Below are 27,456 nucleotides of genomic sequence, written 5' to 3'. Positions count from 1 at the left end.
TTTGGTTCTAAGTATTTTTTTTTCCTTCCTGTTTTCCTTTTTTCTTGCTTTTAAGTTTAGCTGAACCTCTCCAGCTGAAACCTTCAGTTCCTGCTACAATTCCCACAATGATAGAATTTTTGTATTACAAAAAAACCCTTGTCTTATGTCTTGTTATATGTTATTTAGCCATCTGAATTCACCAAAGACCATCCTGTTTTGCAGAAGGGGTACTGGCACTGGGTTGGCCACTCTGTTAAAAACAGCTCTATTTTCTATCTGCAAGCAGTGACACAATTCAAAGTGACTGAGCTAAACAAGAAAAGACATTTGCTTTGAATGTTTTAAATGTGGTTTTGCAATGCGTCTCAGCCACGAACGCCTCGGTGTAGGGCGAGCGCTGTGACAGGAGAGGCTGTTTCTTCTCCATCCCAGGAGGTGCATGTAACTCAAATCAAACAGCTACCACGGAAAATATTGTCAGAGACCTGAAAAGTAGAAACAGGGGCCAAGGAAAAAAAAAAAAAACAAGAATTCACAAAGCCAGGTAAAGGGAAAAAAACCTTAAATTAAATAATAAAAAAAAAAAAACTGGGTCAAGTTACAGCTTGAATTCCATCTATCTAGCTCAGACCTCAAACAAAAAGGTACTAAGACACAGCTGATCCTCAGCTGCCGCCGTTCTCAAGTACCGAGAAGACAAATGGAAGCTGCAAAGCCAATAAAATTTTAAAAACCGGCACTTTAACTAATACAGAAAGCGCATGACACGTCACAACTGGAACATCATCGTCGGCCAACAATGTGGTCATACTAAGCGGATGGTAGGAGTGAATATGTGTGAAGCAGGTTCACATGAGCATGCAGAGGGTAAATGATGGTCAAACCGCTTCATGTCAGTCAGCTCATGTACAGGATGAAGGTGTTATTGGTGCTCCCGCGGGCCTACCTTGCCTGTCAGTGGGATGCCCCGTGTGGACATAGAGGGTCTGCTGACTCTGTCGGATGGCAGCAGTCAGGGGTAGATCAGCCTGCATCACCCACTCCTGGTTATTTCCGTTGACAACTGCCTCCGTGGGCATGGCCAGCGAGTGACGCTTGGGTACGTCCTTGGTCAGGGTGGCTAGCGACTGTTTGGCCTTGAGGAGGTAGACAGACACAGGTAATCAGTCAGACAGCAACCCCACTATGAGCCACAATCAAAATTCCTCACTTCAGCACGCTCACTTTTCAGTGGGCTGGCATTTTCTTTTCTTTTCTTTTTTTTTTCCCACATGTGTGTGTGTGTGTGTGTTTGCACGTGTGCACGTATACATGTTGTGCTCAGATTTCTACTACAAGTCTCTAAGCACATGCAGATATGCGAGTTCTCCCCTGGGCTCGTTATGTGGCTCTTGTCTCATTAAAAATGCAGTTACATTCTTGTTCTCCTTTTGTTTTGTGAAATCTTTTGCTACCACTCCTGAGAGCTCTGACAGAATATCTGGAGGAGGTGCTCGTTGTTTGTATCCACGGGGGTGGAAGCTCGGGGTTGTTGGGGTGCAAAAACTGAGACACTGAAAACAATTAAGCTTTTCTATGACTTTAATGAACATGTTTGTTCTATGGTGCCTTTCTGCAGGAGTAACAATGAGCCGCTGGAGCCTTGGACAGTGTTTGTGTGTTTATTTTGTGTCAATGTGTTTGTGCGCGTTTACTTTGCGAGAAAAAATATGTTTCTTTGTGTGCATGTGTTCTGATTAGCCTTGACATGGTTTTTACAAATGCTTGAAATCTGGTTATTGTGCGAATGGTATCATCATGCCAAGCGGCGGTGGGCTGCAAATCACTAGCACAATCAGCTTCACTGCAATCATCTCTATCTACCAGCAGTCAAACGATTATCAATCACAGTCTCTGTCATGCAAAACAGAATACAGTCACAAACCTTCAACATAATCATTAGTTGTCAGAATATTGAGCGCTTTTTTTTTTTCCTCCCCCAAGCATTTCAACGTTCAATTAGACCCGAAACACATTCCGATCGATTACAGTGGGAATCTGTGGGACCACTGATGTTAGGATTACTGGGATCAGTCAGGGTGGGCTGAGGGTTAGTTTAAATAAAACAAAACGTGCATCTGAGGAGGAGGAAGAGGCTTTCCAAAACAACAAATAGGTCACAAGTAGGAGAGGATTCCACAGGGGCGGGAGTGGCAAGTTTTAAATCTTGGGGCCCGTCTTACCGCCATGACCCTAGGAGAGCAGTCCCTGTCCACAAGCCGCTCAAACACCCGGAACTCCATTCTCTGATTGACACAGTTACTCATCTGGGGGGGTTGGAGACATGAATGATGGCTATGGTGTACATTCAAAGGCTTTCCTTGTTTCGATTATATGCAGTTTACCCAAAACAGTGCAAAGTGACAAACAGATGTACTGTACATTCCTGAACCAGTGCCCAAACTTGACTTCTTTTTCAAAGGTTTTTTGGCATAAAATTTTTGCCATATCTTCTTTTCTTTGTTTACAGTTTATCAACATTCTTATTTTGCCTGAAAGAAAAATAGCACTCTGGCATTAGAAATCTTCCTAAATATCTGATTCCAAAAATGGAGACTCTAAAAACCCAGCAATGCAACGCTGACTCTCTACCTCATCTGGCTTTCTCTCTCACCATGGCAAGTTCAGCCTCCAGCTCCTTGATGCGGTTCTCCTTGAGATCAAGCTGGGACCGCAGCATCCCCGTGTGCTCCGTGGCTTCCTTGGTCTGACGCCGCAGGTCCCACTTTTCTCTCTCCAGGAGGTCTTTCTCTTTGGCCAGCGCCTTTACTGCATCCTCGCTCTCCTAGCGGACACACAGATCCTGATGGATTGGTTCACACATCAAGCATGACTAAACAGAATGATTCAAACATGAAAGGCAGCGGCTCTTTCTCTGTTGGCTTGTTAGTGTTTTCAATTTTTAATCTGATTTTTTTTCCCCTTTTAAAGTGCTCCTCCATATCAGGTACCCTGGCTTACTAATGGCATGTTCTTTTGCTGTTTTTATTTGGAAATGTGAAGATATAGAACAACAGCAACACATGCATAAACATCTGATCTAAATACCATTAAAAAAAAAGCACAAATTGTAAGCAACGGTCTTTTCAATTAAGTAGATTAGCACTAAACTGCTAAACAGATATTTTCATGCTGCATGAATCAAATTAATCCACTTACAAAAGAGAGGCTCTGTATGGATGTGTGTGTCTGCTATGCAGTTAGAGAACGGGTGCCATACTTTTCTGTGCTGCTCATAGTTGCGTATGAAGTCACGGAGCTGCTCCTCTCGGCTCTCCAGTGTGGCATAAAGCTGCTGCATCTGATTCACCAGGTCTGCCTTCTCCGCCTTCAGACGCTTACGGTCCGACTTCATGGCTGCAAGACAGTGTTTGTGGTGCGTTAAATCACTGGAAGTCTCAGAAACAGCTTGAGAAGACTGACATATTTCTTGTTTTTTCATAATCTGCGGCGTAGGTGGCTGCATTTGAGTGAAAACCAATATAGTCAAAAGAGGATTATTATTATTATTATTTTCATCTGTAGTAAGTTATATGTAGTTTTATCTCTATGTTCCTGGACCCTCCCCGTCCTTCCATGTGCATACAGTGAACACTGGAGGTGAGGTGTGCTGAGAAGAGTAAACATCAAAGACAACATTTTAAGCCAAACAACACGATAAAGCAGGAGCTGGGGTAGAGGAGGGTTGCAAAGAGAGCTGCAGATGTGAAGCAAATACACACAGGCTAAAGCTATTTAGTGCCCTCTATGAGGTCATTAGCTGAGCTATCAGCTGATATGGGCTGGCACTGAGATCAGCTGATCTGCTGGAATCGCAACTGAGCTGGACTTGAAAGCCTTTCAGGTCTAAAGCTGTACTCAATTCTTGGACACGCTCATGAAGAATGTTGACCTCGATGTGAACACATTAAGAGGTGATATTCATTAAGCAGTCTTCTTTAATCTGACTAATCAAGTCCACGCCATACATGTTTCTTTCTTCGCGCATAAATATAAGTAAATAACAATAAATGCACTTGCTGCTGCCGACTACATGCTGATAAAGAGGTGAATCACGCATGAACCTTTATGTCAATCTTCACTCTGCTGCTGGCTTTGTTAGAGGTTGAGTCCTTTTTTTTTTTCTCCATCTATCTCTCTGCCGCACACTCTCTCTAATCCTCTGGCAGCTCACCCACGCATCATGATAAAGACAGTGGTTATTCAGAGAAGCTCTAATTTTCTCAAAGACAAACATTTTTTTCTCTACTGCATCTGCCTGTTCTGCTTTCTCTTGATCTTTTTCTACTTCTTCATACAGGGTTGTTTTCCAGACGCATTTAAAGCCGAGTTTCCCTCCAGCTATCATTCAAAACCGACAATACGCGATTTATTTATATAATATGTATTCACATAGTGTCTGTCTACCTTTGTCTTCTTCACTTAAAGTTTTTCCTTAAAGCGCAGTACTTCTCACCACTGGGTACTTCATTACATCACATAGTGATGTTGTGTTTTCCCCTTACTTGTTATCATGTGTTTACCTGCCTTTTTCTTCCCTCTTTTTCATCACTTCCGAGCCAGCTGTGTTATTAATTAACTTATATCACAGGCTGGTTAATTGCGTGACATTCACAAGTTGTATGTGGGGAGCATGTTCGGGCAAGTGGAATGGAAGGATAGATTCACCCTCTGTTTCTTTTTTTTCCATCATCATCCTTTCATATCTCTCTTTCACTTGTTCTTACCAGAGGAATCCCCAAGCCAAAGGCAAACACAGACCACATTAGCTGGCAAATGAAGACAAAAAACATCCCTCACTGACCAAGAGAAACAGGAAATCTTCCAGCACCTGCCTCAGGAAGTGAAATCAAAGCTGTCTTTGAGATGAGCCAAAAACACTTCTGCTGCCTCACATCCTGCACCTGTGATCGTTTGGCAACAGCGACCCTTTCTGGTGTTGGATGCAAGAAAGCACTCACTGTGACTCTTTGAAAGGGTCCATTCACAGTTGCAAATCATATTAGCACCGTTAGTTACCGTTTCTAACCTGCGTACCAACACTTTTAACAAACAATCACGCTCCTGGGGTTCAGACTGTTGTGTTACACACGAGAATGCAGGAGAGATGGGGAAGCACTCCTGCTGACAGCCATATTAATGACTAACATACTCTACTGCTCAGTCCAAGCCTCCAAGAATTATTACCAGATGAAACAACCAGGGAACCACCTGGGAACCATACAGAATTGAAGGTAACGCGCGTGGAGCTGGAGGAGGATGATGACACGGAAAGGAAGCAGACTTTTCATAAAGAAATGATACACATCTGTGCACCCACCTGTCTTGTGACTGCTGACTGCTATGCCTTTTGCTTTAATGACAGAATCTACTTGAGTTGCAAGGACACGCTAAACCTGTTAACCCATGTTATTCCAGCCCAATCTGACAATGTTTTAAAGCACTTTTTTTGTGGCGTCAAGAATTTTTTCTATTCGTACTCTTCATAAATGTTCAGCAGGGTTGTGGTTAGGTATCTGTAGAGAGACAGTCAGCACTCCTTGGCTTTCTTTGGTGTTCAAGTAGTCCTTTTAAGGCTTTGAAATGGGTTTGGGGTCATTATCCTGCAGCAGTATGAACCTTTCTGTCACGGTCCTGGGCCGTTTGCCCAGTGTTTTGTGTTTTTTCTGTGCGGTTCTGTTTTTTGTTATATCTCTAGTTGTGTTTTAGTTTCCTTACAGTTTACATTCTAAGTTTGTTATAGTTGTTTCAATGTGCTTTTAGTGTCTCTGTGTCATTGTCCCTCGTCTCTTACGAATACGAATACCTTTATTAGTCCCACAATGGGGAAATTACAGTTAACAGAACACCCATCCAAGAAATACAAACACAGAGACAAACACAAACAGGGGGGACAGGTGTCTGAGGTCACGCAGCCGTTTTACCGGCGCTACCTTTAGCAGGAAAACAGAAAGAGATACACTGGGATAGGTAGGTTAAAAAAAATCATCTCGTGCTATGTTCATTATGAACACCTTACGAGGTTCCAAAAAAAAAACAAAAAAAAAACACCTCAGCAAAGCAGCAGCACATTTAAAGCCTGGAGAGCACTAGGGTGGGTAGGGGAGGGGCTGCCAGCGGAGACGAGCAGGATACTGTGATGGCCACACAGCTTCCAGACCAGCAGTTCATGATAAGATGGTACAGTCAGCCTTGGTTGCCAGGATACCAGTTCATACAGGTCACAACATGGGGCGGGGTCAAGAGCATCTGTTTGCATAACATCTCCAGGAGACAATTTAGATAGACAGCCGTCCAAGGCCGTCTGAGAGCCAAATTCCAAATAGTGTAATTGTTTAGGTTCAGGCCGTCATAACTATTTACTGACAGACCTTACAGTTTTCTGGTTAACTCTCAGAAATCCGAATTTGGTTCTACTCCACCACGCAGAACAGACACTCCAACACTCCTCCAGATGTAATCCACTTTGATTCAGCTCTACTGAGTCTGATTGAGTTCGTACTGTTTCTTGTGTATGCCATTTCTCGTGTTGTGTCAAATCTGCATTTCTGTCTTGTTTGGTCACTTCCTGTTTTATTTTGACAGTCCCATATTCCCTGTGCTTTGTGTTCAGTTTTGCTTCCTTTGTGTCTTTAGTCTCATTTGGTTCACCTGTTGGTCCCTGCTGTCTCCACCCTCCCTGATTACCTTGTGTGCATTCTTCTCTGTTCCTTGTTGCGTTGTGGTCGTGTTTCCCTTTGGCTGTGTGTTTACCCTCCTTTTGAGTTTTCCCTTCAGGTGCTCCAAGGTTTTTGCATTATGGACACTCCCTACCTTGGATTGGGATTCTATAATTTTGTATTTTTGGACATTGTAAAGCCTCCAGCATTGAAGCTGTTTTCGAGTCCCACTCTGTTCTCACGCGTCCTGCATTGGGGTCCAGCCCCGCATGCCACACAGCCTACACTTGACACCTTCTGCACAAAAGATGCAAACTAGAGAGCATGTCTCTGAAGACTGGCAGGAAGAATGCTGCCTGTCAGACTGACGTGGATTTGGTACAGGTGTCTGACTCCAGAGTAACAAAACATCCCCAGACTTAAATATAACCAGTACTTACACTGTTACTGTAGTTTGATACAATGCATTACCTTCATTCTTGTTTTTTCTGTTTTCTTAGATAGGAGGCTGCAGGTCCACTCAGGACACTACTACACAGCCTTCTTTTAGCAATTCAAGTCTAAAGATTTAGTCTAGTTATGACCTAACACTGAGAAAGCAGCATATTTTCTTTGATAGCAGTTTGTCATAATATTTTGTAGATTTAAAGGTTCCTAAATCTGTTGCATTGAAGATTTTTTTTTTTATGACTCACACTGTATTTCAGAAAGTTTTGCACCCGTTTTGCAATTGTTTGCCTAAAATGTAAATAAATGTTTGCCTTTGTGTAAAAGTGTGTGTGTGTAAATGTAAACAGTGAGACCTCAGCTTGTGTTAGCAGAAAAGCAACAAATCAGGACCATTCATCATCAAAAGTCTAAGCCAGTGTGGAGAAACACTGGCTGGTTGTAACAACTTTTTCTGCATAATATATATATATTTTAAAACTCACAGCACAAAGGGTCGTCTGCTACCACAGTCCTTGTGCTTTTAAGTAGTTCAGTGTGAACATCTACTACTAGTGTGCTAAAAGCTTTTGTCTGCTGGGCTCTTCTGTGATGCTACTGAAGGACCTAATGAGTGAGCCAACTCACTGGTTGCCAAACAGAAACACTGGACTCCTCAGGGAGCTCGTGCCAGTATTAAAAATAGCTAAGAGCAGGTTATTAACCTTATTAGGAGTGTAACCCCCCCTTTCGAGGATCAAAACATTTGGGGTCTGTTTCTAGCATGTTGACAACAATTCACTAAAATTAGCATAATGAGCACTGCCTGGCTGTGTAATATGTTCCGGTTTAAAGAGGAGACATCCTCGCTACTCCCACCCAAGTACGGAATATTCTGACATTTTTGGAAACTGTTTATTTGCTTTCTTGTGGGAAGGTAAATAGAAAAATGAATAATTCTCTCACCTGCAAGATTAAGAGTAACTTCTTTGCTCAGCACAGTGACGAGATAATGTGCCATTTTTTGGGACGATCAAACAACATATAACAAGTTATGGATCTTTTGAGACATCGTTTATACCTCCTGGTGGAGCCAGATGAGCTGATTGTAGTGTTATTGTTTGTAACTCAAAGCTATATGAATATTACACATTGAGGATGACTATTTTCTTGTTAATTCTAGAGACAGCAGTGTAAAAAAAACTTTATCACCCCTGATTATAAAGAGAGAGAGAGAGAAAAAAAAAAAAAACCTCAGACATGTTGCTCGAGCTGGTTCACACAGTTTGTACCTATTACTGTGGTATGTTTTTCACATCCCACTCACTGCCTCCTTCTGGTTAAATAACATCCCTCATTATCCAGTGTGCCCCATCTATGGTGGCTCACATATAACAAGATTTAAGCCTGGATTTCAGAGATATATTTCCAGCCTACCTGTTGTCAGCTCACCCTAACAATCACCTTTCCTACTGAGGAAGACTTCAACATGGAATAATACACCACGAAAGTCTGCCAACAACACAGGGGTCTCTGTGGAACCCACTGAATCTACGGCATATGATATTTTTATGAATATCAATAAATGTCACAGTGATTCTGCTGTAGCTGTTAAGCTTAACCTGCTTGGATAGCTTTTTTTTTTTTAGCTGAAACACAAACATGCATTTATCAGACCCCGCCCCCTCTAAAAATGATGATCGCCACATTAACGAGAACCCACTTCCCACTGACACTACTGCATGAAACTTCAGCCCTAAAGAGAAGGGACAGGCTTTTAGTCAGCTCTTAACATAATTATTTTGGGAGAGAACAAAAGAGACATCGGCTCATTGGAGGGAGTCCATTGTTCACGGTTTGGGATTTTAAATCTGCCAGCTGAATAATGATGTCTGAGCCTCAGAGCAGCACAGTGCGCTCACCTCCTCGATTCCTCAGTAAAAACAAACTCACGGGTCGTGCGACGTTGATATCACTGGCATTATTTAACAGTGCTCACTGCAGAGCAAGGCATGTCACTGCGGTATCAGGCGTGTGTGCAGCGACGACATCTGACCTGCTTAAGACAGCTGATGAAAACAGATCAAACGTTTCTCATTTATTTGGGTGTCCAAGCTATTCAAGAAATGCTGAGCCTACCCAGCAAACATTTCAACACTGAATAACCGCTGCCCTGTGTTTTTTTGTTTGTTTGTTTTTGTTGATGTCTGGGGTGACAGCTGAACCAACCGAGGATATTACACCGACAACGGTTTCAGGCCTCAACGTTCATGTTAGCCTTAAGAACTGTTTTCTAATATCACTTTGCTGCTTAAAATAAAATGAAATAAAACATTCTCGACTGGAAGAACGAGAAGGGCAAAGAACATACTTCACTGGTGACTCGCACTGATGAGCTCAGGGTTTTTGAGCACATTCTTTGTTTTTCCTGCTGTGCTAATTCAGTACTCCTCCGTGAATCGCCACCTTATCGTGGTGGAGGGGTTTGTGTGTCCCAGTGATCCCAGGAGCTATGTTGTCTGGGGGCTTGTCCCCCTGGCAGGGTCTCCCATGGCAAACTGGTCCTGGGTGAGGGTCCAGACAAAGAGCGGTTCAGAAGACCCTTATGAGTGAAAAAACAAGGGAACAGTTTACCCTGCCCGGGATAGGGTTACCGGGGCCCCACCCTGGAGCCAGGCCTGGGGAGGGAGCTCGAGGGAGAGCGTCTGGTGGCCAGGCATTAGCCCGTGGTGCTTGGCCGGGCGCAGCCCGAAGAGGTTACATGGGCCCGCCCTCCTGCAGGCCCACCACCCGCAGGAGGTGTCGTAGGGGTCGGGTGCAATGTGTGTCGGGCGGTGGCCGAGGGCGGAGGCCCTGGCGGACCGATCCCCGGCTATCGAAACTGGCTGTTGGGACATGGAATGTCACCTCTCTGGTGGGGAAGGAGCCTGAGCTAGTGCGTGAGGTTGAGAGATACCAGCTAGACATAGTTGGGCTCACCTCAACGCATGGCCTGGGCTCTGGAACCAGTCTCCTGGAGAAGGGCTGGACTCTGTTCCAGTCTGGAGTTGCCCTCGGTGAGAGGCGGCGAGCTGGGGTGGGTATTCTTGTATCCCCCCGGCTTGCTGCCTGTACGTCGGAGTTTTCACCGGTGGACGAGAGGGTAGTTTCCCTGCGCCTTCGGGCTGGGGAACGGGTCCTGACTGTTGTTTGCGCTTATGCGCCGAATGACAGTTCAGGGTACCCACCCTTTTTGGAGTTGCTGGGTGGGGTGCTGGAGAGTGCTCCATCTGGTGACTCCATAGTCTTGCTGGGAGACTTCAACGCTCACGTGGGCAATGACAGTGAGACCTGGAGGGGCGTGATTGGGAGGAACGGCCTGCCCGATCTGAACCCGAATGGTGTTTTGTTATTGGACTTCTGTGCAAACCACAGTTTGTCCATAACAAACACCGTGTTCGAACACAAGGATGTCCATAAGTGCACATGGCACCAGGACACCCTAGGTCGCAGGTCGATGATCGATTTTGTAATCGTATCATCAGATCTGCGGCCGTATGTTCTGGACACTCGGGTGAAGAGAGGAGCTGAGCTGTCAACTGATCACCACCTGGTGGTGAGTTGGATCAGGTGGCGGGGGAAGATGCTGGACAGACCTGGCACACCTAAACGTATTGTGAGGGTGCGCTGGGAACGCCTGGCAGAAGCCCCAGTCCGGGAGATCTTCAACTCCCACCTCCGGCAGAACTTCGACAGCATTCCGAGGGAGGCTGAGGACATTGAGTCCGAATGGACCATGTTCCGCACCTCCACTGTTGAGGCTGCTGCTCAGAGCTGTGGCTGCAAGGTGGTTGGTGCCTGTCGTGGTGGTAACCCCCGAACCAGATGGTGGTCACCGGAGGTGAAGGGAGCCATCAAGCTGAAGAAAGAGTCCTATCGGGCTTGGTTAGCCTGTGGGACTCCGGAGGCAGCTGACAGGTATCGACAGGCCAAGCGGAATGCAGCTCGGGTAGTGGCCAAAGCAAAAACTCGGGTGTGGGAGGAGTTTGGTGAGGCTATGGAAAAAGACTTTCGGACGGCATCGAAGCGATTCTGGCAAACCGTCAGGCGACTCAGGAGGGGAAAGCAGTGCTTCACTCACACTGTTTATAGTGCGGGGGGGGTGCTGCTGACTTCAACTGAGGCTATAGTCGGACGGTGGAAGGAATACTTCGAGGACCTTCTGAATCCCACTGACACGCCTTCTGTAGTGGAAGCAGAGTCTGGGGATGAGGGGGATGACTTGACCATCACTGGGGGTGAGGTCACTGAGGTAGTTAAACAACTCCTTGGTGGCAGAGCCCCTGGGGTGGACGAGATTCGCCCTGAGTTCCTGAAGGCTCTGGATGTTGTAGGGCTGTCTTGGTTGACACGCCTCTGCAACATCGCGTGGAGATCTGGGGCAGTGCCATTGGATTGGCAGACCGGGGTGGTGGTCCCCATCTTTAAGAAGGGAGACCGGAGGGTGTGCTCCAACTTTCGGGGGATCACACTCCTCAGCCTCCCCGGTAAGGTCTATGCCAGGGTGCTGGAAAGGAGGGTGCGTCCGTTAGTCGAACCTCGGATTCAGGAGGAACAATGCGGTTTTCGTCCTGGTCGTGGAACGCTGGACCAGCTCTTTATCCTCTCAAGGATATTTGAGTGTGCGTGGGAGTTTGCCCAACCAGTCTACATGTGCTTTGTGGACTTGGAGAAGGCATTCGACCGTGTTCCTCGGGGTGTTCTTTGGGAGGTTCTGCGGGAGTATGGGGTGTCTGGCCCATTGTTGCGGGCCATTCAGTCCCTGTACAACCACAGTGAGAGCTTGGTCCGTATAGCCGGTAATAAGTCGGATTTGTTTCCTGTGGGTGTTGGACTCCGTCAGGGCTGCCCTTTGTCACCGATTCTGTTCATAATTTTTATGGACAGAATTTCTAGGCGTAGCCAGGTGGCGGAAGGCTTCTTCCTTGGTGGCCTCAGAGTCTCATCTCTGCTTTTTGCAGATGATGCGGTTCTGTTGGCTTCATCGGGGGGGGCCTCCAGCTCGCAGTGGAACGGTTCGCAGCCGAGTGTGAAGCGGCTGGCATGAGAATCAGCACCTCTAAGTCTGAGGCCATGGTCCTCAGCCGGAAAAGGGTGGAGTGCCATCTCCGGCTCAGGAACGAGTTCTTGCCTCAAGTGGAGGAGTTTAAGTATCTCGGGGTCTTGTTCACGAGTGATGGGCGAAGGGAACGGGAGATCGACAGGCGGATCGGGGCTGCTTCTGCAGTGATGCGGACGCTGCACCGGTCCGTCGTGGTGAAGAGGGAGCTTAGCGTAAAAGCGAAGCTCTCGATTTACCGGTCGATCTACGTTCCTACCCTCACCTATGGTCACGAGCTTTGGGTAGTGACCGAAAGAATAAGATCGCGAATACAAGCGGCAGAAATGAGTTTCCTTCGAAGGGTGGCTGGCCTCTCCCTTAGAGATAAGGTGAGGAGTGCGGCCATCCGGGAGGGACTCAGAGTAGAGCCGCTGCTCCTCCACATCGAAAGGAGCCAGTTGAGGTGGCTCGGGCATCTGATTAGGTTGCCTCCTGGCCGCCTCCTGGGTGAGGTGTTCCGGGCATGTCCCACCGGGAAGAGGCCCCGTGGTAGACCCAGGACACGCTGGAGAGATTATGTATCTCGGCTGGCCTGGGAACGCCTTGGGGTCCCTCCGGATGAGCTGGAGGAGGTGGCTGGGGAGAGGGAAGCTTGGGCTTCTCTGCTTAGGCTTCTGCCCCCGCGACCCGGCCCCGGATAAGCGGAAGAAAATGGATGGATGGATGGATGGATGGATGCTAATTCAGTATTCCTGGGTTTATGATGGTGTTGTCAGGGACAGAGAGGCAAAGGCTGTAATGCTCACCATGCAACTGATGTGACAGAATTTAGATATGCATGCATGTAAATGACTTGGATGTGGATGGGAGTCATTGTGCGGCCATCTATTCACAACCATGTACTAACAAGATTAACTTTTGAATAACATTTATATAATTCTGTAAATGCGATAATCTGATGTGCAGTTCTTACTTTGTAAGAGATGGCCTGAGTGGATCTCTGCTCTGTGTGGACGTCGACGTCAGGGTTTCAACCATGTTTGCTGTGTAACTGTTGTTGCTAGGTAGATTTTGATGTCAGATTTATGTCTATTTGGTTTTGTCTCTTCACATAAGAATTAGTCGATTGCCAAGATTTTTCTAAATAACACAATTGGGCCACTACAACCCAAACAAGGTTTCTCACTTAAATCTATCCAAGTTTAACAGCAAGCTAAATAATAAAACTATCTGAAAAGCTGTTGTGGTAAAGCTGTAGATACTGTTGAGAAAGCACATCACAAAAACTCTGTCACACTAGCTCTTAGTTAAGAAAAAACTTAATTTGCTTTTAAGGTCATCAGGTCAAGAAACCTGAAGAGATTCAGTGGCACTGAGTGTGTGTGCATCTTTGTACGTGTGGACCAGTGTTTTAACACCTACTGAGAAAAGCGGCCTTGTAGTCAAGGACAGAGCTGCTTTCTAAGTACAGTGTAGCGTGAAATGACACTAAACAGAGCAGGCAGACTGTGCTTTGATGATACATAGCTGTCTGCTGCTTTCATATGAGCTCCGGATTGACTGGGAGTCCCTCAGTGATAGTAATAGTCAAAGTGAAAATAGCTAATTAAAAGCAGCAGTGAGGGCCAACTCCACTTTGAAACTTCATTAAACAAAACTTTGATGAGAAGTAAGAGTTGTGTAAACTTCTAAAACACCTTTTGAGAACTTCCCAGTTGCATTAGCCAAATCTGGGGCTTATTTTCTCTCTGTACCTCCAACTTTATGGTTCAAAGATTGCCAAAACTCAATCAGTTCATTGTCGTTTGTGTAGGGGGCATGAAGTGCAGCTCTTGGGTTGAATTGAGTGCCCACGGACATCATAACAAAACCTGCAATTGTAAGGGGTTGACAATTACCCTCGATTACAATTACAGTGTTCACACACACCAAAGTCTGGTTCACGGTGGAAGTGAGCTCAGGCCTTCACATTTAAATGGTGTGGGCATCACACCAAACAAAGGCAGAAGGGGAGATAAAGGAAGCGACAGAGGGGAAGAAAATGAAGAATAACTGAAGTGAAAACACGCTGAAAAGTAGCGTTCACCTCTTTCTTCTTTATTTTGTATTCATAGGCACCAGAAAATCTGCATGTAATTTAGCCGCAAACCATCTGAACCGAGGTAGGAGTGGCAACATAGTTTCAGCGATCCATTCCCACAGTAAACAGGTATTATCTCAAGTGGCAGAGAGCAAAGGAGGGAATGATGCATTTCTTTCATGGTACTTCATCACTTCAGCCTCTTGCTTCTTCATCCAAAGCAGAACCACAGTAAAACAAAGAAGAACTAACAAAAGAAAAACAACAACCAAAAAAAAAAAAAAAAAAAAAGCTCCACAAAGCTTCTCTGCTTCACAATAATTGTTGGTAGCACTTCAATAAAAACCCCCAGGGCTCTCATTCTTCTGGGAAAAAGCACTCTGCAGGAGCATCTGGTGGGATCCTCGCAATATGCCAGCTTTGTGAAAACTTGGGAAATCAAACAGAGTCAACATCTCGGCTCCAATCAATTGGCAGCATATGGAAAATGCTGTAGTTAATGAGAACATTTGGCCTATGTTCTGTTTTCATCACCAGAAGCTTTAAAACTCAACTATTTCCAAGTCCAACAACTCATGAGTCTTTTTTTTTTGCTGTATTACAAACACTTTGAATAAACATAAAAAGAAATAAAAGAGTAAAACTTCACAAACTTTTAATATATATATATATATGTACATATAAAAATATAATTTTTTCCCCATGTATCTAAGTCATAGAAGATAAAATTTTGGCCCCGTGCCTGAGATTAACACCTTTTGCTTGATTGCACCTCAAAGTCCAACTCAGAAAGTGCTTTAAATCTACTGTATGGCTGTCCGAGGAGTAAAACAAGGCTAAAGTACATGATGTTTACTAAAGGATGTTCAAACAAAGTATTTACTCGGTTGCTTAAAAGCCACATGGAAAAGAAATAGAAAAAGAAAAACTTACAGTAGATGTGTAACTTTTGAAAATGAGTTTTATGTCCTACAAGTCACATGCAATATGATTAAGGAAATTAAGTATGAATTAATTAAATACTACACTGTATGAGAAAAAAAAACAAATTATTAACAACTACTTACATTTACTGCTGGAATCAGTGAGATGTTGTTCCTATATCGTTACCATATGGGCAGCATCTGAGCAGAACTGGAGGAGTCGTGACTGTTTTTGTGACCATCCAAACGCGCAAAGGTTCAGATATACAGCGATGCGATGTGTTCAAGTGAGGCAGGATCTGAACTTTGCTTCCAAACTCTCTCATCATTGTTCACTCTGCTACTTACATTTGTATTAGTGTATACATTACAGCAGAGTGCAACATCACACTCAACATGCGTCTTTATTTGGATAATTCACTGAATTTCGAACAGATTCTTACACAAACAATGAGTCTGGCCATTCAGAGGAGCTACTGTATAAGTTCGTGTCTTCATGCATTGCCAAACATGGACACTGTACAACACAGCTTGTTTAAAGCATAATAAGATCCAAAGGCTTTTGCGGTAGATCTTCCAGGCACAGATGAGATGTACTCTATAAACATGATGAATGTGCTTGTAACCTCCAGTGTATAGTACTATGCAAAAGTCTCGAGCCACCCATCATTCCTTTATATTTTACTAGGAAAATAGGTGCAGCGATTTATTGAAGCATGTGCAAACATACACGGAAGTACAGTATATAAGGCAAAAACAGAGTATGTACAATTTTAACTTCTTTGAAAGTCAATATTTGGTGTGACCACCTTTACCTGAACTCTCTTAGCCATGATTTATTGCAATTTCTTTAAGTAGTCTTCAGGAATAGTTCTCCAGGCTTCTTGACGGAGATTCAAAACTCCTCTTTGGATGTTTTCTGCCTTTTGTTCTGTTCTCTGTCAGGATGATCTCACACTGATTCAATAATGTTGAGGTCCAGGCTCTGAGGAGGCCAATCCACAACTGAGAGTGTTCCACTGTGTGTTTTATCTATCCAGGTATGCTTTTAAACATTGGCAGTGTGTTTGGGATCATGGTGAAAAATGCAGCCCCAAATCATGACAGCGCCTCCACCATGTCTTACAGATGGCTGTAGGCGCTCGGTTGTACCTCTCTCCCGACCTCCTCTGTACATACTGTTTGGATTCATCCCTCCATAAGACCTTCTAACCCAGCCACGGGGGTGCGGGCACCAGCCAGTGCACTACTAGTGGTGGCCCCAAGCCTGAATGAATGGGGATAGTTGCATCAGGAAGGACATCCAGTGTGAAATCTTGACAGGCAGTATAGTGAATATACTGGACAAAGGATGTTGAAGATGGAGCTGCCAGGCAAAAGGAAAAGAGGAAGACCTCAGAGGAGGTTCATGGATGTTATGAAGGAGGACATGCAGAGGGCTGGGTGAGATGGAGGCAGATGATCCATTGTGGTGAGCCCTTAAGGAAGCAGCCAAAAGTAGAAGAAGTAGAAAACTCTGTATGACCTGCTTCCACTGTTTTTCAGTCCAGTTCTTGTGTAATTCGGCACACTCCAACCTTTTCTATCCATTTTCTTTCCTTCAGGATAGTTTCTTGACAGCCTTCCACTGACACCATTTCTGATGAGCCTTCGGCAAACAGCAGATGGATCAGCTGAAGTGCCAGATCCAAAGTCCTGTGTCAGGTTTTTTGCTGGATTTCTTCACATTTCTTAAGAACATGACTTTCAGATACTGTTCATCTGCGGTAGATTTTTTTTTTTAACCCTGCCACTCCTGTCAAAAGAAAAACTTTGAAATACCTTCAAAAAGCCTGGAGAACTATTGATGAAGACCACTTTAAAAACTACAAGAAAGTCTGGCTGCTTGGAAGCAAAATATAAAGAAATGAGGGGTGGCTCAAGACTTTTGCACAATACAATATTTTCTGATACTTTTCTGCTTCTTTTCTTTTAGAAATAGCAAAACATCTGTCCATTATTATTAATAAATTTCTCTTCATTCTATCTCATTACAGTAACAATATTAAGATATTAATACACACAAAAATAAAATCATCAGTATGATCCAGGACTATGTGCCAATATTTGCAGCAGGGAATGTAAATGTGTTGGGTGGCAGAAGTTGGAAGAGCTACAAAAACAACAGAAGAGGGATGAAAGATGCATTTCCACTTTCTATTTAGAAACAACTGTAAATATTGCTGGGGACAAAGCCAAAATTCACTGGCTGCTACCCACCATAAGCAAACGGCACAAAAAGAAAAAGCTAAGAAATGCAGCTGCTGGCCTTTCACAGCTGTCTGAAAAAATTACACGTTTGGAGCGTGCAGTGAGCTTCAGTTTCAGTGTATAAAGATTGAGAGTGACAACAGCAGACTTACAAAAGAGCTGAAATCAGCTTTTGCTGTAAAAAAACCAGGCCAGGTGGAAAACAACAATAAAAATATAAATAGTTTAAGAATTTTGCTGCTTTTACAGGCAAATCTCTCTTTTTCACGGGTCAGACTGGCCAAAAGTTCTGACTTGAACATTAGCTTGTCCTTCGAGTCCTCATAGGAAGTGCCTGGGGGTGGGGGGGTGGGAATAGCAACAGTAACGGCTTCACACTCAAGTTAAATCATTTCAATTTGCCTTGTGAACTTACCCCAGCAGAACCAAACTTGAATATGACAACATCCAATTTCCTATTGCTCTCCCATATACCGCAGCTTCATTGTAGACTAGATCCACCCCGCTTGACGTTTCTGGACCTTGTAAGCCAACCAAAGTCTGGTTTTATAAAGCTTTCATTAGCCGCCGATTACTGTCGGTGCCTGCTGGGGCTGGTGGGCTTTGGCCTTCATTAACAGGCCTGAGTCATACAAATGACTGTATGAGCCTGTGTGCACTCTGTTCAGACAGCCAAACATCCCGTTGAAGAAGAGATAAGTATTTATTTGATGTGCGCTCTATTCTGCTCTGCCCCAGTCCATTTTGTTTTCGTTCAATTCTTCCAAAAAGCGTAGGCTGCAAGTGTCAAGTGAAATGTCGCAGCAACAAAATCCCCTGACAGCATGTCATGCTTTTGTCTGATACCAAATGGTAGTTTTTGTGTTCTGCCTCATTCCATTGGTGATAATTCTTTGAAAAAATGATTCACTGCCACACTGATGACATCTCTGCTTGATGCCCTGCAATCCACTCTGCAGTGCTTAGCAGTGTTCATTTCTTTACTGTGTGCAGACTCTATGAGAAGGCAGTATGCAAGCAAAGTCAGGGAGCAAATTAAAGGAAAAATAACAAAACAAAACAAAAAAAGGAACACGACCTCTGCCGGGAGGAGATCTAGTGGTAATTTTAATGGCGTGGTTTGAGTCTACTTGTCCCCCTGGGAGGGTAAGGGTCACTGTTGTAAGGGACAATGTTGTCAGTGATCACCTTCATCATACGATGAAGCATATCTATTCTAATGGGAGTTTTTTTTTCCCCAGGATGTAATGTCCTGATTCACAGCACATGAGGGGTCAATGAATGGTTTGATGTCATCACCAAAACAATAAGGTGATTTCCTTTAGAAGAATGGAGTTCCATCCCTCCAGCAGAGTCCCAAACGCTTGGATAATCAATACCGAGGCCCTATTGAGCCGTTTCGGTGGCACACGACAGCCCAACGCTTTACAGCTTTATTTTGTCACTGATCTATATATTCCCATTTCACATATTCCCAGTTAAAAAAAAGACTATTTTATATAATGTGCTAGTTAGATATATTACCAGGTCAAAACATGAGACATAAGTGAAGTTAGCTATTATTAGACTCTTTAGCAATGTTATTTATCTGAACAACCTTCTCGAAGCTTCTGCATTGTGTTGAGCTGTATTTGTGTCATGCTTCACAACGGGAGCAGCGCAGCTCGATTTGCCAAAAGCATGGAGCGATTTTTCTTTTTCCCTTTTTTAAATAGTCCGAGCATCTGCGTCTCCTTTCACCCCAAGATATCTCTCCATCTCTCTACCATAACACATGCTAATGGACCACAATGCAACTAATGGGCTGCATCAACCACACTGATACAGACACTTATGTTAACATAATGATGAATGGATAAAAAAAAGAGACACTGGTTTCAAGCCCTATGAAGCAAAAGGCAGCACAGGTTTTCTCTCAGCAGGAGTGGGAGCAGCAAACAAGAGATTTAAAGCAACAGGGTGGTGAATCGAATGCTTTGACCGAGAAAGTGGGAAATGCTGCCATTTTTGGTCACATTTTACCCAACAGGACACACCTACCTGCACCTATACCTGGTCTACTCATCAAATTTTTCAGGAGTAGATGTGAGGAGCCAAAAGAAAGTGAGCTCATACAAAAAAAAAAAAAAAAGATCCACAAAAAGCAAAAGGTTAATCAAAGGTACCACAAACGGGAAGCACAACAGACCGGCAAACAGAGGAGGAACACACAACTACATGTACACAGAGCACTAATTAGGGAACAGGACACAGATGAGGACAGAACAGAGGAGGAAGCAATTAGCAGGTGAAAACACTCAGGGAATCAGGGAAAGACTTAAACAGGAAGTAAAAGCAAGCGACACACACCAAGAAAAGTAATTAGCAAAACAAACTGTGAGGCGAAGACACAAACACAGAGGGATCAAAGCGAAGGGAGCGCTGAAAAAACTAAAATGTTAAAATTACAACAGGAACCAAAGACTTAACAATATTACAAAAACTCAACAACCCTCTTTGACTAATGTGCGTGTGGGGAAACGTTCTTGCCCTTCACGAAAAACAAAATTACCATTGGGATTATGAAACGTGCACACTGGCCTATTTTGTTCTTACCACTGCGCGTATATTAGTAAATCAGAATTATTATGAACCAAAATTTTTGTGGAATCTGCATACAATCTGCATGCCATTAGCATACTGCTGCGCCCCCATTTTGCTACATAAAAAAAAAAAAACACATTTACATCCAAGTGAAGCGGAAAGTGGCGATAATGTTATAAGAAAGAAGCCTGACCTAAGAAACTGAAACAATCATGTCCAAAGAGAAAGCCAGAAAGGGCACAGCTTTCCAAAGAGTTTCCATGGGAATGATAACCGTTTAAAAATAAATAATAAATTAATTCGAATTTTTTTTTTTTTTAAAAAGCCTCAGGTTGAAATAATGGAGGTTCTGAACATGGTTTCCAATGAGGCACTCACTGCAGCTCAGAGAAAAAAAAAGTTTGGGCATCAAAGTTGATATGAAAAAAAAAAAAAAAAAAAAAAAAGACTGGCAGACTACAAGAAAAAGAAAAGGTGGAGGACAAGAAGCACATGTGTCAGCCCAAGATGAGAAGCTCACTACAAGGGGGGGGAGTCCTGATTCTCCAGGATCAGAGAGATAGAGTCGCAAAATCAAGTCATAATATCCAGCAATGGTCCTTTTTCTAATGAAAGATAAGATAAATTAAAAGGTTAAGGCCTACTCCTTTCCATTTACTCGTTTGTTTTCTTTGCATACTTTTCTTTAATTTATGGTAATTGTAATTCTGAGCATTTTGTGGCATATGGTGTTATGGAAAACTGTAAATAATGACCAAAGGTATCATCATCATCATCAGTAGAAGTAGTATTCATTTTATATTGTATGCATGGTCAAAGGCACTTCAAAATTTGTTTGTAAAGGATTAACAAATTCAAGCACGAAAATACTGATAAATCACTGATTTGTGCGTGAAAAGACAAAAAGAATAGCACGAATCCAAAACTCATAACCAAACAAAATTAGGATTTCTTGTTTTTTGTTTACATGAAGAGAATTTATTGTTCTTGAAGGACAAAGTATGAAAAAAAAAAAAAAATCAAAAGTCATCATTTAACCACAATCACTGGATAAAATGGTCAGGAGGGGCTTGTCTTCAGGCCGTGAACTCCTGAGCTTAATGTTACATATTAGTATTAATAAAACTGGTTGCTATTACCAATCAGAAAATGTAAAGAAATCAAACCAATACCCTAAAGAACAAACACTGTTCATATTTTTTTAATAATAAAAAGTCAGTGTTTAAAACAGCACACGTGGTTCCCTGTTTCCCGACAGTCCTTACCTTGCAGAGCCTCCTTGGCTCGATCCAGCTCCTGTTCTTTCTGGGCCAGCTGCACGCGCAGTTCAGTGGCAGAGAGCACATCAGCTGAGCAGCCTCCCTGGGTCTCCTCCAGGTCCTTACTCAACATGTCCTTCATCTGCCGCAGCAGGTGCACCTCTTCCTGGAGCTGGGCCACCTCTTCACGCAGCAGAACTACAATTTGCAGAAAAGGAAGAGAGCTTTAGCAGGCCCACACCAACATGTAGCCTAAATTTGTGTGATTCTGAGCTGCAGCACAGCCTTAATATCAAATCTGTATTTAAACCAAAGCAAAAAGGCAACTTCAGCAGCGAGAGAAGGGTCACATGCTTGCTGGAATCAGGTCTCATACAGGTGCATCAGCTTTGAACAGCTACATGACTGCAGAAATTATGTGTGAAATGCTAAACTGATTTACATCACCATGGGAGGCTGCGGTTTCATTTGTTATTGAGATAACTGCAGAGCCAAATTACTGACAGTAATAAGCATCACAGAGATAGGTGCGGTCCATCAGATGAGCAGAGACAAGGCACTGATTGTGTAATGAAATTTGTCTTTGAAGTTGTCTTCTGAACCTTCTCTGCGTTGACAGGAATGATGAGAAAAGGCGAGAGGAGCACTCATTTAATATTCATTGAACGGTGCATTAAAGTACTCCTCCCTGTCGTTGTGACGAAGACACAAACAACAAAATGAGAACAACAGCACAGAGAAATAGATTTTTTCTCGCAATTTGACTCAGGGAAAAAAATTTCAAAGTGCTTTCAAAGCATCAGCAGCAGAGAGAGGATTTCACTCACTTTTAAAATAAGCCACAACAGATAAATATATCGCTTCAAATTTTCACATTAAACCCAAAACAAAAAAGAAAAAGAATTGTGACTTTTGACGCACTGAATGCGGGTGCCTAGTTGGAGCATATGGAATGTCATTTATAGTAGGATGAGTAGAGTTTCATTTCATGCATCCTCGGGGCAAGGGAGGGGAGGGTTAAAACTGCTCTACCCCATCTCGTATGGTTCCATTATCGAGCGCTGTGCATAAATCACACTTCATACTCTGGTACACCAGCTCCAATTCTTACTGAAAAAGTGAAATCTGAGATGAATGTGAGAACTAAGCAGAGAGAGAATATCCCAGAATACTGAGAGAGAGAAAGGAAGCACTTTAGCATTTGAATGAAATGTAGTTTGAAGGATCAACACATGGCACTAATGAAAATTCCCAGAAATGTTAACCAATATTTGCATTTTTTGTAGAGCAGAGGTCAATATTAGTGAAACAAACAAAAAAAAATTTAAAGAACTGGATTACTGTAATTCACTTTATTTTGGAGTCAGTCAGTCGCTACTCTCACGTCTGCAGCTGGTTCAAAATGCCTTCACTGTCCACTTTTAAAGTTCGTCTTAAAACCCATCTTTTTTCCTTGGCTTTTAACTCCAGCGGGATCTAGTTTTAAACTGTTTTTTTTTTTTTTTTTTTAACCTGAAAGAGTTATTAAATTGTTATTTATTTGTGTTTTAATGTACAGCACTTTGTGTCAGCTGTGGTTGTTTTAAAGTGCTTTATAAATAAAGATGGTATGGTATGGTATGGTATATATATATATATATATATATATATATATATATATACATACATACATACATACACACACACACACACACTTTTTGAATTTAAACATCAAAACAAAAAAGCTGGGTTTTAGTGAAATATAAAGCTTGCATTCTGGTAAAAAAGAACTGTATTCAACCAATGTTAGGATTTCTGGTCACCTGTAATTTGAACATCAAGATGATGATTGCAGGTCCCTTACTGTAGTCACAAAGGGATTGTTTCCATGTGTTTCCAACTGTCTGCTGGAAACACATATATCAAAACTCAACAGTTTTCCTTTAGTAATTTTGTTATGAGAAACTACAAATGCAATACAATGCAATCCAATTGAAACCATTTCTGTTTAAATACTGCCAGAGTGCTGTATTTAGTGCTATTCAGAAGTAATTGAAAGCCTGAATCAACATGAATTGTGGCACAATCTCCTAGAAGCTTGACAGCTTCAACCTACTTTGCATAACTATACCCAGGAGAATTATATTGAAAGCAAAGGGGGGTCATATCAATTATTAATTTCAATTAGCTTTTTTTCCCTGTTTACTGCACTTTGTATAAAATTTATTGGTAAATTATTCATGGCTTTATTTTTTTTAGAGCATACACACATTAGTGTACGTAGCTTTTGCAGAGTATTGTGATTAGCATGGTTCAGTCAGGACGCCAACATCAGCCCTCTCTCCTCTTCCTGCAGACCCGGTGTTAAACTGCATCCTCCCCTTCTGTGCCCATACATACCCCAAAAGTATTCACTCACATCAAAATCATTCAATTCAGGTGTTCCAATCACCTCCACGGCCACAGGTGTATAAAACCAAGCACCTACGCATGCAGACTAGAGAGTGACTCATTCTTCCTTTGTGAAAGAATGAGTCACTCTCAGGAGCTCAGTGATTTCCAGCGTGGTACGCTGATAGGATGCCACCTGTGCAACAAGACCAGTCAAAAAAATTCTTTGCTACTAAATATTCCACAGTCAACTCTTAGTGGTATCATAACAAAGTGGAAGCAAATGGGAATGACAACAACTCCGCCATGAAGTGGTAGACCACGTAAAATCACAGAGCGCGGTCAGCAGATGCTGAGGCACACAGTGCGCAGAGGTCACCTCCTTGGTGGTTTCCAGGAGAACGGTACTTGTCTGACTGCATTGTGCCAAGTGTAAAGTTTGGTGGAGGGGGGATTATGGTGTTGGGTTGCTTTTCAGGAGTTGGGCTCGGCCCTTAGTTCCAGTGAAAGGAACTCTTGATGCTTCAGCATACCAAAGCATTTTGGACTACTTCATGCTCCCAACTTTGTGGAAACAGTTTGGGAATGGCCCCTTCCTGTTCCAACATGACTGCACACCAGGGCACAAAGCAGGTCCATGAAGACATGGATGAGCCAGTTTGGCGTGGAAAAACTCGACTGGACTGCACAGAGACCTGACTTTAACCTGATAGAACACCTTTGTGAGCCAGGCCTTCTCGTCCAACATCAGTGTCTGACCTCACAAATGCACTTCTGGAAGAATGGTGGAAAGCCTTCCCAGAAGAACTGAAGCTGTTACAGCTGCAAAGGGAGGGCCAGCATCATATTAAACCCTATGGAAAATGGGATGCCACTCAAGTTCATATGCACGTGAAGGCAGATGAACAAAGACTTTTGGCAATATAGTGTATGATTGATTTCTTACATAAGGACATTAAAGACCTTCAACACTACAATAAACTATGACAACAAACTATAAGCAAAGATATGTGAGCCTTGCTCTGATACACTTTTGCGCAGCATGGATTGCTTTAGCTCCCATTTTACCTCCCATGAAACTACAATTAATCCCACTGCTTTGCCTGTATGACATGTACCTGCTTCCCAGGCCTTTTGACTCCATTAATTTGATCACTGGCAAAATGTAAAGTGGCTAAGGATAAGTGCTGCCCGCTAAATAACGAAAATGAAATGTAAAAGGGGTTATTAGGAGAAGGGTTGAGAGAGAAAAGCTGGCAAGTGGAGTGTCATTACACAGAGGTATACTTAATGGACCTGATAATAGAACCACATTTTACAGAGCAACTCAAGCAGCAACACCCTTATTGGCAATCCAAAGAACTGTCCCATTCTGGAAACAACCGAGTGCAGGATACAGTTCATGGGTTTTTAAAAATCCTATAATAGCCACAGACTCAGTTTCATTTCTTATTCATTAAGTTTGCATGTATTGATTGTGCAAAGGCAGCAACACGAGGAGTTCTAAGGGACAATGACACTGAAAATGTGTGTTCAATCTCCAATAACCAACCCAGAAGATCAACATTATACAGTAATTATAGACTTAAAGACATGATTATATATCATAAATGGCATCTGAGGCCTAATACAGTGAAATCTGTAAGTTTTACTGACAATTACACATTTTTTGATCTTTTGCCTCTGTGCACCACCACAGTGGATTTTAAATCAGACAATCCAGATGTGATCGAAGTCCAGGCTCTCAGCTTTAATTCAAAGTAGTTTAATAAAACTATTGCATTAACTGTTTATTAATTACAGCAATTTTTATGTACAGTCCCCCACTTTCAGAGGCCACTTTCAAAAGTAATTGGACAATTGACTGACGAGCAGTTATAGGGCTAGGTGAGCTCTGCTCTCTTGTTACAGTATGTCATTACAAATTAAGCAGATAAAATATGTGTACTTAATTCAACGTGTTTAGTAGCTGTTCACTGGAATTCCAATGTGAGGTCCAAAGAGTGAAGTAGGCCATCATTATACTGAAAAAGAGAACAAACCTATCACACAACTAGCAAATATTTTTCTTGATTGTCTGATTTAAAATCCAGTGTTTACAAAAAATGTCTTTGTCGAAAAACTTAAGGACCTAACTGCATGTTTAAAGCTTTGCAGATTTGTACGTAGCTCTAAATGGACATTTGTAATTTGACCCTACCCAGATTATTATTGCACAAATTAATATAGCTTCACCAGAAAATGTGCTTAAAAGATTGTGTTGCTGCTCACTTTATAAAGATACAGCAGATACTGCATAAAAGAAGTAACTGTGTAACATTTTGCTGCATCAAAGAGACAAAATATCTCTTTTGATCAATTTTTGTCAAAGTAGAACTTCGAGAAACTGTAAATATAATTCCATTAATGGACAGGTTATATGTACTAGTGAAGAAAAAAAAAAATTCTGTTTTAAACAGATTTCACAAATCAACACTAATATAGTACTATATTACTGCACAAGTAAACACCTCTCACCCCCTGCATGAAACTGTGGAGGCCCTGAGCAGCTCCTTCAGCAGTACTGTTACAGCTACTGTGTAGGACGGAGCGCCATCACAGGCCCTTCATCCCGACAGCCGTCAGACTCTACAATATGCACATAGGTTAAATACCTGCTAAAAATACACGTGTATATATTATTATTCCCACTACATATAAAAAAAATCTCTGTGCTTGTGCCTTCTAGTGTATTTTGCTCTATATAGCACCACATGTACATTATTTTTCTTAGTTTTTCTGTTTTTATTGTTTTCTAATATATATGTCTAATTTTGTTTTCTGACCTTTGCTGTAACAAGTGAATTTCCCCAGTGTGGGATTAATAAAGTATCTCTATCTATATCTACCCATCCAGATCTGTTGTTGAGGAATTGCTCAAACACAGATTTGAGCGCAACCTGTAGCTGCAGCACACTAGCCACTGGCTGTGGCTGCCTCTGATGATGATGTTAACCCAGCACATCCAAGGCATGTTCAATAGGAGACATACTAAATGTTGCCAAGGAAGTGTCTGGATATGCTCCTGATTCAGAAAGGTGTGTGCTACTCTGGCAGCGTGTGGGCGGGCATTCTCCTGTTGAAACGGCCAAAGGGCTGGGTGCTGCTGCAGGAATGGCATAAGTGCACGTAGGAACACCTCATCTCAGTACCTCTACTGAGGCAGATTTACACCAAAAACAACCAGATCAGAGATTGTGTTCTCATGGAGAGGTAAGGCTGGGGCAACAACTCGGACAGGCATGCCCAGAGTTGGTCAACTTGAGCTAATTGTGGCACTGATAAAAACATTGTGCATATACTGTCATGAGAATGCACAAAATTGTGTTCATCTGTACTAATCCTGCCATTCAGTAAAACGATTAACTGGAACCAAAAACTGCTCACAGAGTATGTCTGAGTTTTCTTATTGAAATGATGAGAAACGGATTTAAAACAAAGACAGAAAACATATTTCACAACATAAAACTTACATTTTGGGTTTTTTTTTCCTTGAGCTACTTCTGTGCTATGATTTTTCTGTAGTTACAATGCAACACTGAGCTTACACAAATGTGGAAATGATGTAGTACTCTGACCTTACAATTGCACTGTATTTGACTCAAATTTAAGCATCCACTCATCATAATCATCTACCTTGCACTTAAAGTGTTTACACTCTAAATTTCTACTTTTAAGTTTTAGTTTGTATTTCTGTGCAATCATTTTGATGCATTATGTAAAACATTCACATTTGCATATGAACACATTGTCCACGTCTTACTGA

General features: G+C 42.7%; 1 protein-coding gene across 2 annotated transcripts in view; it reads right to left on the bottom strand.

Annotated features, from left to right (window-relative positions):
* Positions 1-27,456, bottom strand: part of LOC115783351 (kazrin-like) — a 188,481-nt gene that overhangs the window by 1,227 nt on the left and 159,798 nt on the right. The window contains exons 5-9 of one of the 2 annotated variants that reach the window (XM_030734145.1): positions 21,288-21,479; positions 3,242-3,378; positions 2,636-2,806; positions 2,205-2,288; positions 929-1,118 (exon numbers count right to left, since the gene is read on the bottom strand). In XM_030734145.1, the coding sequence (XP_030590005.1) occupies positions 929-1,118; positions 2,205-2,288; positions 2,636-2,806; positions 3,242-3,378; positions 21,288-21,479 (774 nt within the window). The remainder of the gene's footprint in view (positions 1-928; positions 1,119-2,204; positions 2,289-2,635; positions 2,807-3,241; positions 3,379-21,287; positions 21,480-27,456) is intronic. The other variant, XM_030734146.1, reaches the window with a different exon arrangement.

The sequence above is a fragment of the Archocentrus centrarchus genome, chromosome 7 (genome assembly GCF_007364275.1).
Source record: "Archocentrus centrarchus isolate MPI-CPG fArcCen1 chromosome 7, fArcCen1, whole genome shotgun sequence".
Lineage (NCBI taxonomy): Eukaryota > Metazoa > Chordata > Actinopteri > Cichliformes > Cichlidae > Archocentrus > Archocentrus centrarchus.
The sequence above is the reverse complement of the archived record's forward strand: the minus strand, read 5'-3'. Positions and strand labels throughout refer to the sequence as shown.